The 12,132-nt window shown below is 32.9% G+C and overlaps 1 protein-coding gene across 1 annotated transcript; it reads right to left on the reverse strand.

Moving 5' to 3' along the window:
* LOC146918238 (AMSH-like ubiquitin thioesterase 1) lies at window positions 1-7,101 on the reverse strand. The gene is made up of 14 exons (XM_085719869.1): window positions 6,859-7,101; window positions 5,024-5,088; window positions 4,568-4,643; window positions 4,304-4,483; window positions 4,122-4,216; window positions 3,270-3,375; window positions 3,142-3,188; window positions 2,712-3,042; window positions 2,421-2,510; window positions 2,265-2,327; window positions 2,102-2,176; window positions 1,827-1,889; window positions 1,430-1,482; window positions 1-413 (listed from the first exon to the last, which is right to left on the reverse strand). The coding sequence occupies exons 1-14, from the start codon at window positions 6,979-6,981 to the stop codon at window positions 239-241; spliced, it is 1,542 nt and encodes a 513-aa protein (XP_085575995.1). The 5' UTR covers window positions 6,982-7,101; the 3' UTR covers window positions 1-238.
* Window positions 7,102-12,132: the final 5,031 nt, after the last annotated feature.

A 12,132-nucleotide genomic window follows, 5' to 3' on the forward strand; every position in this document is an offset into this window, starting at 1 on the left:
TAACTTTGAATCCAATTCATTCTAAGATTATTTAGTCAAAATAAGTGGTGATCCAAAGAATGAAGAGCCATTCCAAGAAGCAAGATTTATTTACATTTACAAACACAGCCAGACATCATATATGGCCACAGCTGATTTAATGGGAAAAATTAAAAACTATATATAGAACAAAGTAGAAATCATGGTCTATATATATATACACACAATGAAAGGGTGCATGTAAACAAAACTCTTATGATCACCGAAGATCGATGACTTCAAATTTTAAATCTGGGTTCATGTAAACATCTGTACATGTGTTATAAATAGGACCACCATCTGGAGGTTGATTATGTGGATGGAAGCCGCGTTGATCACATTGTTTAATAACAGACATTCCACCGGGGGTTGTCAGCCGGAAAATGCCATGGTTTCTGTCCATGTAAATTCACAAATGTTAATTTCAATGTAGGTGGGGAAAATTTCACATGGAAAGCAATGAACATAAATTTAATCGAGAGAGACAACAAAAAATAGGGAAATTATTATGAAAGAATATCTAAAAGTCAGTTACTTCTTAGTATGTAAATGTGAGACTTTTCCTATTTCTATTTTTGTGGGGCAAGCATGGACCAGGATGGCCTGCAATCAGAAATCCAAACAATCACTGTAGTAAGCAAGTCCAAGTCATACAACTCGGACGGCTCCCATCATAAGTTCAGTAATGGGTCTCAACCGCATGATCTTTATCAACAACCTAAATCGTAACTAGTGACTGCTAACTGTAGGGGGTCCATTTCCAGCTAAGGATAGTGAATATACTGATGTAGCATTTGCCCAAGAGGGATACAATTGTACATTTTGAAGAAATTTTGAGTTTTTTCTTTGACATTAACTATGGAGGAGTACCAAGAACAATCATAGAATTAGAGTTATGCTAACATTACTATGTGCGGTAATGTTATAAATTATTTCTTAAAAGGCATCTTGCTCTCTTTCCAAGTTATATTATGCCTTTTGTTGAGGTTCATAAACTTATTAGAGTGAATCCTCATTCTGATCTTTAGGAAAAAATGTGGCACCCAATTAAATCCTTTAGAAAAAAGTCCACAAATAATCTCTCAGAAATACAGAATCCAGACATATTAATCCCCCTGTCAGAGACTATTTTGGGTGTTAAAATTTTAGTTAGGGAATAATGTAATGTATCTTGGGTAAGTGACTTTGAGGGACTATTTGTTGAGTTCTTTTTCCTAAGAAACTAAATTGATTTACATTTTTTATATCTGGAACTAAACTGGATTTTCACTCATTCATTAAGGGATCACATTTGTATAGAACAAACTCGTGATAAATTTTTAAAGTCGATCTCCCACCAACTTATTCTTTTATGGAGATGTTTTCCTTGTTATCAATTATTACCCATGCATAAAAAAATATGATCTCTTACCGTGACCTATCTGTTGGTGCCATGACTATTGCAACAGACTCTGGCAGCATAATCTGAAAATATAAACATTTGTGTAAGAAATATGACAGAATAGAACCGTCTTTGGTAGAAACAATGGAGGAAAGAATGCTACCAAAATAGCAACATGTCAGGCAGTAAGAGTTTGATTACAACCCCAAAGTAGCGTAATAAAAGGATAATGTCCTATATGAATTATATAGAACATATTGCAATAATTTAAATTCATAAAATAGACAAAAAATTAAATCTTCAAGTAACACAAAACATTGCCATCATTGGTAGTTCTTGAGGCCTCTCTTTCACCATTCCTCAAAAAAAACATAAATCCATCTCCAGATATTAAGCAAGAACAAAAATGTAAACTTAATGTACTAACCTGATATGAGTAATGGGTGTGCAGATCAATTGACGACATGAAACAAGATTGAGTAGGATGTGTCTGGCAATTAAGAACAATATATTTCAGTGTTAGTGTTCACAACAACGTAAGATAAGTAAAAATAAGGAATTTAGATACACACTATATTTACAATAAGAAAACTAAAGTCACATCAAATCATTTTTCATATAAATTTTCTAAAGTTACGAAATAGCAAGAAACAAATTTCATAATGAGTAAGTTTCCTCCAAGCACAAAATCTGAAAACTCACATGGATCCACCCAAGGGGGAAAAGTGATCTTTTATCCTGCACTTCAAATATTTCCTCTTCATTTGTAGTCTGACACTGTTCAAGAAGAATGATAAATCATCTCTATGTTTACAGAGTAAACAATACATATTCACTAAAAGATTTATAATGAAAGAGTTCTTACAGAATCTGATGTTGACTCCTGCTTGGGGATTATTAGAGCAGTAATATAAAATTTTCTGTTTTTCTGCAAATCAGGTGCATTGTACAAAATAACAATCAATTTTCTGCCTTTGTATGTTGCTTTACTTAAAAACAAAAAAATGTGAACAACACTTACAAGCAAACCAGCAAGGACACCACAAGTCTCCAAATTTTTCTTAGTATTTGACTTGGCAAGCTTCATAAAATTCTCCATCAAAGCCGTTGACTGCATATAGAAAGTAGAAACAATTATCAGAAAAAGACGAAATTATGTTAAAACTTTGTTCAACATTCAATATTTCTAAAAAAATTGCAAAAGTATATGTGAGGAAAATAAACACTAAACATGAACTTCATTATGCCTCCTGAGAATTGTTAACCTAGAATAATAATACATCGTAGACAGCAAGAAATGTTATTGACTCACAATGTGTAGTTGCAGCGGAGACTCAGCACGAACACAACTATCAGATGATGGAATCTCTGTCTTGCATCCTGCCTCATTAACGTGAGGTGACACTGAAGGAACCAAATCATGCACTTGAGCAAGTACGGGTGGAGGAGAAGGTTGTCTGATAAGTTCTACTGGAGCAGAGATGTCTGTTTCTTCAAAAGAGATGAGAGAAGGAGATTCCTGAGCACGCTGGGGCAGGCTGTCTTCACTCTCGGTAGGAATTGAATTTAAATCTAATTTATGGAGTTCTTCAATGCTATTATCTTTCTTACTCGAAGATACATCTTCCAAGGGACGTTGTAGGCTGTATGTTCACAGAGAAAACCCAGTAGGATGGACTAAGTTAATACATCAAATCAATAAATAAACCAGTTCAAAGATACATGAAGGACTACAAACTTACCTTGGTAGTTCAACTGGGGACAGATCTATGTTAGTTGGATACCTGATCTACAGCCATATAGAAAAGTCAGGATGATCTTTGAATAGGAATTTAGAATACAATTGAAATATACAGATGTACTAGCATACCCCTGTACCAGTAGTAGGTGGCCGCCACTGCCCATTAAGCCCGTTCGGACCAAAGATAGAATGTCTAGACAGAGTTTCTTGCTTTGGAGGTGGCAGAGTTAGAGATCTACAAAACGTAAGTAAAAATGGAAGGGGCCCATTAGTCAAGCAATATTTATCCGAAATTTGCGAGACAGTTTGTAAAATGCCCCAGAAGTCCAAGGCAGGCTAGTTTTTCAATTTCAAAGCAGTGCTACAAATCGTAAAATTAGGCATATCCCAAGCATTTTTTTAAATCCAAACTACCATTGAACTTTGTTCTATTGGGTTCCAGCTAGATGGGTTCTTGAAGATTCATTTTTTCCCCGTTTCTCATTTTTATCACATTCTTGAATTCTTGATTTGTGGTTACTAATATTTTTACAGAGGTTAATTTTTTTTCATCTTTTATCCTTCTATAACTTTTTCTGGTTGACATGACTTTTTCATAAAGTTTACCGTCAAATTCAGCCATTATGTTCCACTGCTCTATACCATTACCATTGGGATATAAAGATATATTGCACTTCAACCGGCTGGTATAACCTTGGAAAAGGAATGAAATGTTTTAACAGTTGAATCCTTGCTCACTTGACTAGGTCAAAGTTTGTTTTTAAAAGTAACACAGTAATGTGGACAAACAAGACCCTCTAGCATTATCAACTTTTAAATGCAGACATTTTTCTCATTCGAAATTAGAAAGTAACCGAACAGATGAAACATACTTTAATTTAACTTAATACCCGTGATGAAAAAAAAAACTGCAATAATACATGAAATACCTATCACCATAAAGGGGGCCAATTATAGATGAAATACGAGTTGAATACTTACAGTCTTCGCACTTGCTCTTCCACAGGTCTGACATAAGTGAACTGTTGGCCACTTGATCCTTGGTAAACAAACTCCTTAGCAGTTGCTCTGACTGCCTGGTAAAATATATAAGGCAAAGTTACTAGAAAGAAGATTACTGGTGAGCTACAACCTTTGAAAGAAATTTGTCCTGCATATTTTACCTTTATTTGGCCATTACTAGGCAAAGTTTGCTTTTTCGCAGGAGAAAAATCCCCTGAATTATTTGAATGAAAATTTCCCCGTCCATTTTGTTGGTGAGCATTTCTGCTGTTAAGCTCGTTGATCTTCTGCTGGACCAACGGTTTCAACTTCTCCAGCTCATTCAAAGAAATCAACAATCTCTACAGTAAGTGCATGAAAAATCAGATTGAATCCAAGATTTTATAAGATAATATTTTGAATAAAGATGAGAGTTGAAAGTCAACCTTTTTCAATGATTGTTTCTTGGTTGATGGAGATGACCTATACTCCCGGTGACGTGGTATTGTCTCAGATACCAAACTAAAACAAAACAAAGACAGAACATTCAATGCAGTGTGATTAAATAAAAACAAATACAACAAAGTCCATCTCTTTTAAACAATCCAACCAAAGCCAGATAGGTTATAGGGTTCTGCTGCTTGGATATGCAGCTTAATTAAATGTTCATAGCATAAGCGCTTACTGTATAAGTACTTATGTATAAACTATTTCTATAACATGATTAAAAAAACTGTAAGCTGTTTTCTTAAGCTACTTTGGAGAGCTTATGGCCATGTCATAATTTTTTTATAAGCTCTCTCAAAGAGTTTCGTACGTGCTTATGCTAGTAGATAAGCTCAAATAAGTCAATCATAACAGACCCCAAGTCAAATAGTGATATACAAGCAACCTTGCATTACCTAGAAAATCTTAAAAGCATGACATATAGGTCAATAATATTCCTCTCTGCACGAAAGATATCAGCCTGCAATGGTAAAATCAATTGATGGAAACAAGGGTCAGACATAGCAACTAAACAGTTAATTCATCTTCAGAAGTACACATGACCAGACAAACGTCTCCAAATATAAAAAGAAAAATTTAAAGCAGGACAATAAATGAAGTAAATTCAGCAGTAGAAAAACATCTTGTAATAAAGAATACATTGATTAACCTCATAGTTTTAAATTGTGGTCTGCTATGATATGACAAACATCGATCACATTTGTCCGCAATCATTTGCAAAACCAAATACTAAAACATAACTGTGTTCACATCTATACTAACAACTTAAAATCGCGATCATCGGCATATGCAAAGCTGAAATTAGATAGGGACATTCATGCAACTCATACATTGTATAAATGACATTAAATACGTTCAAACAACAAACCCGATTCTAACGTAAATAGACAAATAAACGCACCCAAAAAGACAAACAATCAATCTTATAATTAGGCTAATTGTGCATACAGCCCCATTACGCTCATTGCACTTCCAGCTCCACTAACTCCACCAAGCAACTTCTCACTTATCCATGAATATGACTCATACTCGAGAAAATACTATCAAATGGTAAAAAGACAAATAAACGCACCCAAGACAAACTACCAACCACAAATTTCAACTAATTGTGCATACATTTCCACTACACTCATTGCGCTTACATATCCACTTACTCCACCAGACGACTTCCCACTTATCCATGAAGTACTCAACAAAATCCTATCTAGAATAAACCATCAATTCAGTCCCTAAACTATCAGTTTCTTCAACAAAATCCCTACATTATATAAATACGAAATATGGTCCCCAGAGTATATAAATTACGTCCATTTAGTCCATGATATTAAGATCACGGGAACTAAATTGACAGATTTTCGTATACTTCAGAGACTAAATTGACAAATTTCATATACTTCAGAGACTGCTTATTATATTTATAGACTTAGGGCTATATTTTAGAGAAAGTTGATTTAGGAACTAAATTGATGGCTTATTACATCAGTATTATCTAATGGTAAAATACTAAATACTATGTATAGTATATTTTGATCAGTTATTCTCCAACTGATATTAAATGTCGTGCACTTAAATGTCTCAAATCCATCAAAACTTAAATAAAACCCCATCTCTAACAAAACTTAAATAAACTTATACAAACTTTTAAAAACCAAAAAGTACCAAATAAAGGCAACATACAATAAACTGAGTTTAATGATGATGCACTGTCGATGTAAATTAGTTTTAAACCGACGTCCAATCGCCACATAAGCCTACTTTATAACAGCTTTTGAGAAATAATTACACATACTTGATTCTTATTGGACGTCAGTGTATTAAACTTGACGAACTTACATAAGGGTTTAATGGATATGCACTGAAGGTGTAAAATAATTTTACATTGTCATCCATTAAAGAATCCATAGTATTTGCAATGTAAGCATATATATTGTAACCCTTTTTTAAAAATAACCGCAAATTCTCAATTCTTATTGTACGCCAGTTTAAAGCTAGTTTACACAGACAATGCATAACCATTTTTCTCCTTACATAAATGTCTCAAATCAATCAAAACCCGATGCTCCCTCACATTCCAATCTACAATAAACTAATAAAAGCATCGATTTTTATCAACAAATGGTTCCCAATTACAACCCCAAGAATCTAAATTTCAATACAAAGCTTCAAAACACTGAAAATTCCAAAAATCCCAAATTGAATCAACATAAAATAAAGTGAATAAATTATGAACCTGTCGAAGTATATTGTCAGCAATTCGATAATAGAATCGAAGAGATATTCGATTATCAACGTCAAGTTTCTGAGCACTCATAGCTATGTTGATTTCACCCGATGTAGAAGAAGACGACCTCATTTTTAGGTTGAAATTGAAATTCTCGAAACGCAGCGTTTCACTGTTTTTGTTGTTGTTGAATTGAAATTCTTGAAACGCAGCGTTTAATGGTGTTGTTGTTGTGATGAATTCGTTAATGGTGGTTTAGGGTTGGGTTTTGGGGATGAAGATGAGTGTGATTCAAGGAAAGGATTGGATTGGAATTTTGGGGTTTTGGTGAGGGTAAATGTGAAAATGTAGTTTAGGGTATGTTTGGATGTTGTCATTATGTCATAATCTAGATTGTGAATGTGCTAATTAATAATTGGGTCCTTTTTCCTTAACAATTTTATGGATAAAAAGTAGTGAATAGATTTTGCACAAAAACAAAATTGAGAAATGATTCATCATGCAAAATAAAAAATGTTTGTTTGGTGCCACAACTAATTTTGGAAAAATAATTTCGTAAAGTCTATAACTTTTTCCATTCAACAAAATCATGATATTATTCTAATTTTGTCCAATCCACCCTAATACTAAATTTGCACAAAGAAAAGTGATTTTTTGTTACAATATTGTTTTTGAATATGTTTTTTTTGGTGTCCGAGATTCGAATCTCGGACCTTGCATATATTATGCATTGTCCTTAACAACTAAGCTAAGCTTACGGGGACGTTTTTGAATTTGTTAATAACAAATAATCTATTCCTCCGAGTTCCTTAACTCAAATTTAAAATTATAAAGGATTACTTATTATCACAACAAATTGATTGGGAGTATTTGACTTAGATAGAAAATTTAGACTTTGATTGAGTCTTGTCAAGATTTTACTTATCTTTCAATTGAATTTTGGATTATTATTATTTCTTTGTCTAGATTTTAAAGGGTTCAAATTTAAAAAAAAAAAAAAATCGATAAATATTTTTAACTTTCATTATTTTTAAAAACGTTACTCAATTTTAGGTTTCATGTTACTCAATATTAGTTCTCCTGATCATATTTTCCCCTTCTATTGTTCCTTGGAAGCTTAGGAACAAATCTTTTCATCATTCACACCACTCCACCTAACCTCAAAACCTTCCTCTATAGTATTAGACTGGTTAGTGAGTGATTTTCTCAATCCAGAAAGTGTAATGCTATGTTTGCAGCCTAAGATATTAAAATCCACTGCTCTATTTTTCAATACCAAGTAAGATATTTGAGGTTTACCCTCAATGAGGCATCCAACGAATTCAGAAATTTCTGAACTCAAAGGAGTAGAGTTTGGATCAGGAAGAGGACTACACTCGTACAATAGAGTATAGTTTTCATCATTCGAAGTGTAATGGAAAAAATCTAAATCCACTTTAACATCACTATAATGTAAGGGACAAGAATTAATTGTAGTAGCAGTAGTAGTTGCATATAATTCTGCCCTTGCGATCCTTAACAATTGAGAAGTTTGGTTTATGGAAATGATTTTGAACCTGTGTGAGATCATGTCCAAAGTCAAGATGTCATGCTGGCAATCAAGCTTGAACTTTATAATTTAATTATCTCATTTCCTTGTTTTCTAATTTGATTGTTTTTTTTTGGTAGTGGTCGGGGTTTGAACCCTGGACCTTGCATATTTTATGCATTGTCCTAACTAATTGAGTTAAGCTCACGAGGACGGTTTTCTAATTTGAGTATCTATTCATAAGATGATATGAATTAACAAAGAATAGAAAATCTTAATCATAAAATTGTATTCAACATTTTTATTAATGTAAAATACATTGGTAAAAAAAATTAATGTAAAATACAAATAACCAATTTATTATTTATTCATAATTAACAAATTCATTTATATCTGTGTGCTCGCGCGTGCGTGCGCACGTGTACATACCGTTACCGTTTAAATACTCTTATGAAAATATTTTATTCAAGAGAGAAACAAATGATAATTATCATTTTTAAAAAAACAATTATACTTAAACATAAGCTGCTGCTTAATTTCTTAGGTAATGAAAATTAAAAACCTATAACATGCTATCGACGTGTATATATTCCCTAAAAAAATAACCTATGTATATAAAAAGTAATTTTTTTAAAAAAATCGGAAGAGACTGTGCAAAGATATTCAAAGAAATAAGGAATTATGAAATTTTGAGTAACATATGAAGAACTAGAGTGAAGTTTTGGAAAATATTTGAGTGTGAATGTGAATTAAAGGATTAAAATTAAATTATACCAATACTCCAAGGCATGTGTATTAGTGTATATATGGGAAAGAGAGAAAAAAATGTAAGTACATATAAACAGAAAAAAAAAGTGTTTATTGATAATGTAACCACACACACTTCAAACATGCAAAAGGCTGATAGTGTTATAAATATTAATAGTGGATGTCCAAATAGCAAATAGGTTAATAGGCTATGCTACTAGATTATTAGGCTTAGTCCATAAGTTATTTTATGAGCTGTGATAAGTGAACACATAATTTCAAACACAAAAGAGACACCGTATACTTATTACTTTTTTTATTTTATTTTTTATTTTGGGTTAATTAAGTTTTTAGTCCCTATAAATATTCACAGTTTTGTTTTTAGTCCCTACAAAATAAAATCATACTTTTTAGTCCCTGTGACATTTTCCTTAAGCATTTTAGGGACCAAAACAGTTGATGGAAATTGTTTAGAGGGACTAAAAGTGTTGTTGGAAAAATTTATAGGGACTAAAAATGCTGATGGAAAATTTTATAAGGACTAAAAAGTGTGATTTTATTTTGTAGGGACTAAAAACAAAACTGTAAATATTTATAGGGACTAAAAACTTAATTAACCCTTTTATTTTTTATTTTCTTCTTTCTCTCTTCTCCCATCCCTCCCTGCGTCCTTTCTCTCTCTCATCTCCGCCTCTCTCCGGCCATCGACCACCGGAGACAGTCGTCGTTTTACCCCACAACCAACATCCCTCTCCTCCAATTTCCGTTCACCACCATCATCACCCTTGTCCAACCACCACCATCCCTCAACATTCTTCTCAGATCCATCTATCACCCACCGCCATCGCTGTCATCACTGTCCTCACCACCACCGTCTGAGATCTCACCGGCAACCGTCTCCTTTTGCTTCTTTGTTATTCAGATCTGACAACCACCGTGTCCTGCAACCATCAGGCCAGTCTCCGATGCTCTCAGAACTAACCACCACCACCAGCGAGCTCGTTCAACACTACCACCGCCATCGCCGCGTCCATCACATTCCTTTCCACCACCATCAGAGAGAGAAGTCAGGTAACCAAAAAGAGAGAAGAACGATGACGGAAATAACAGAAGAGTGAAGCTGGCAATTAGAGAGAGGTGGAATTACGATTTTGGTCCTGCACTTTGATTAGAATTACCAAAATGCCACTGATGTCGTATTTGTGTCAGTATTTATGTGTTTGTTTATCATTTCTGTTATTTTATTTCCCTATAAATAGGGCTCATTTGTAACATTCTTGAGCACACCAGAGAATAATAATACTTCTTTCTATTCTTTCTTCCTCTCCTTCTCTCTATTATTGTTTCTATTTACTTAGTTTCATAACAGATAGAAAATTCTAGAAGAATATTGCCAATTTATTTGTTACTCGCTATAAGTTGAGTAATAATAGAATAATATTGGCAATTTTGGGCATTGAAACAAAATAATTGTGTTGGCTACTCAATTTGTCGCGAAAGCAATAGTGAGTTAACATTGTGATAATCCATAAACTAGTTCTGCAAAAAAAAAATTATAAATATGTCATAAACTAGTTCAATTGAGGAATATAATTAAACAAGGGGAGAAGAAAGAATACCATCATATGTTGCTGCTTGTGGTGATGGTCTCGAAGATTGCTTAGAAGAGAGACATATGACTTCATTTGCAAATACATTATATCCACATCTCCCACCATATTTCATGCAACCTACATCTCTTCATCATCCGGACCACTCCAACTAACCTCAAAACCTTCCTCTATTGTATTAGACTGGTTAGTGAGTGGTTTTTTCAATCCAGGAAGCGTAATGCTATGTTTGCAGCCTAAGACATTAAAATCCACTGCTCTATTTTTCAATATCAGATAAGATGCTTGAGGTTTACCCTCAATGAGGCATCCAACAAATTCAGAAATTTTTGAACTCAAAGGAGTAGAGTTTGGATCAGGAAGAGGACTACATCCATATAGTAAAGTATAGTTTTCATCATTCGAAGTGTAATGGAAAAAATCTAAATCCACTTTAACATCACTATAATGTAAGGGACAAGAATCAATTGTAGCAGCAGTAGTAGCTGCATATAATTTTGCCCTTTCGATCCTTAACAATTGGGAAGTTTGGTTTATGGAAATGATTTTGAACCTGTGTGAGATCATGTCCAAAGTCAAGATGTCATGCTGGCAATCAAGCTTGAACTTTATAATTTAATTATCTCATTTCCTTGTTTTCTAATTTGATCATCTATTCATAAGTTGATATGAATTAACAAAGAATAGAAAATCTTAATAATAAAATTGTATTCAACATTTTTTTTAATGAGAAATTGAAATAACAAATTTATTATTTATTTATAATTAACTAATTTATTTATATTTGTGTGTGCGTGCGTGCGCACGTGTACATACCGTTACCGTTTAAATATTATTATGAAAATATTTTATTCAAGAGAGAAACACGTACTCCCTAAAAACAATTATCATGTTTAAAAACAATTATGCTTAAACATAAGCTACTGCTTAATTTCTTATGTAATGAAAATTAAAAACCTATAACATGCTATCGACATGTATATACTCCCTAAAAAAATAACCTATGTATATAAAAAGTATTTTTTATTTTAAATCGGAACAGACTGTGCAAAGAGATTCAAAGAAATGAGGAATTATGGATTTTGGAGTAACTTATGAAGAACTAGATGAAGTTTTGGGAAATATTTGAGTGTGAATGTGAATTAAAAGATTAAAATTAAATTATACCAACTCCAAGACATGTGTATATATGGGAAAGAGAAAAAAAAAAAGTATGTACGGATAAAAGGAAAAAGTGTTTATAGATAGCGTAACCACACACTTCAAACATGCAAAAGATAAATTAGTTGCTCTAGAAGTAATGAGGAACCCATAGAATAGTGTGTTTTTTTAATTGTCTAAAATATTTGTATGTAAATTTTTTAAAGGAAATCTTTGTATTTTTATAATTTTTTTTAC

The sequence above is a fragment of the Medicago sativa genome, chromosome 6 (genome assembly GCF_051527215.1).
Source record: "Medicago sativa cultivar Bolivia chromosome 6, Bolivia_mono, whole genome shotgun sequence".
Classification (NCBI taxonomy): domain Eukaryota; kingdom Viridiplantae; phylum Streptophyta; class Magnoliopsida; order Fabales; family Fabaceae; genus Medicago; species Medicago sativa.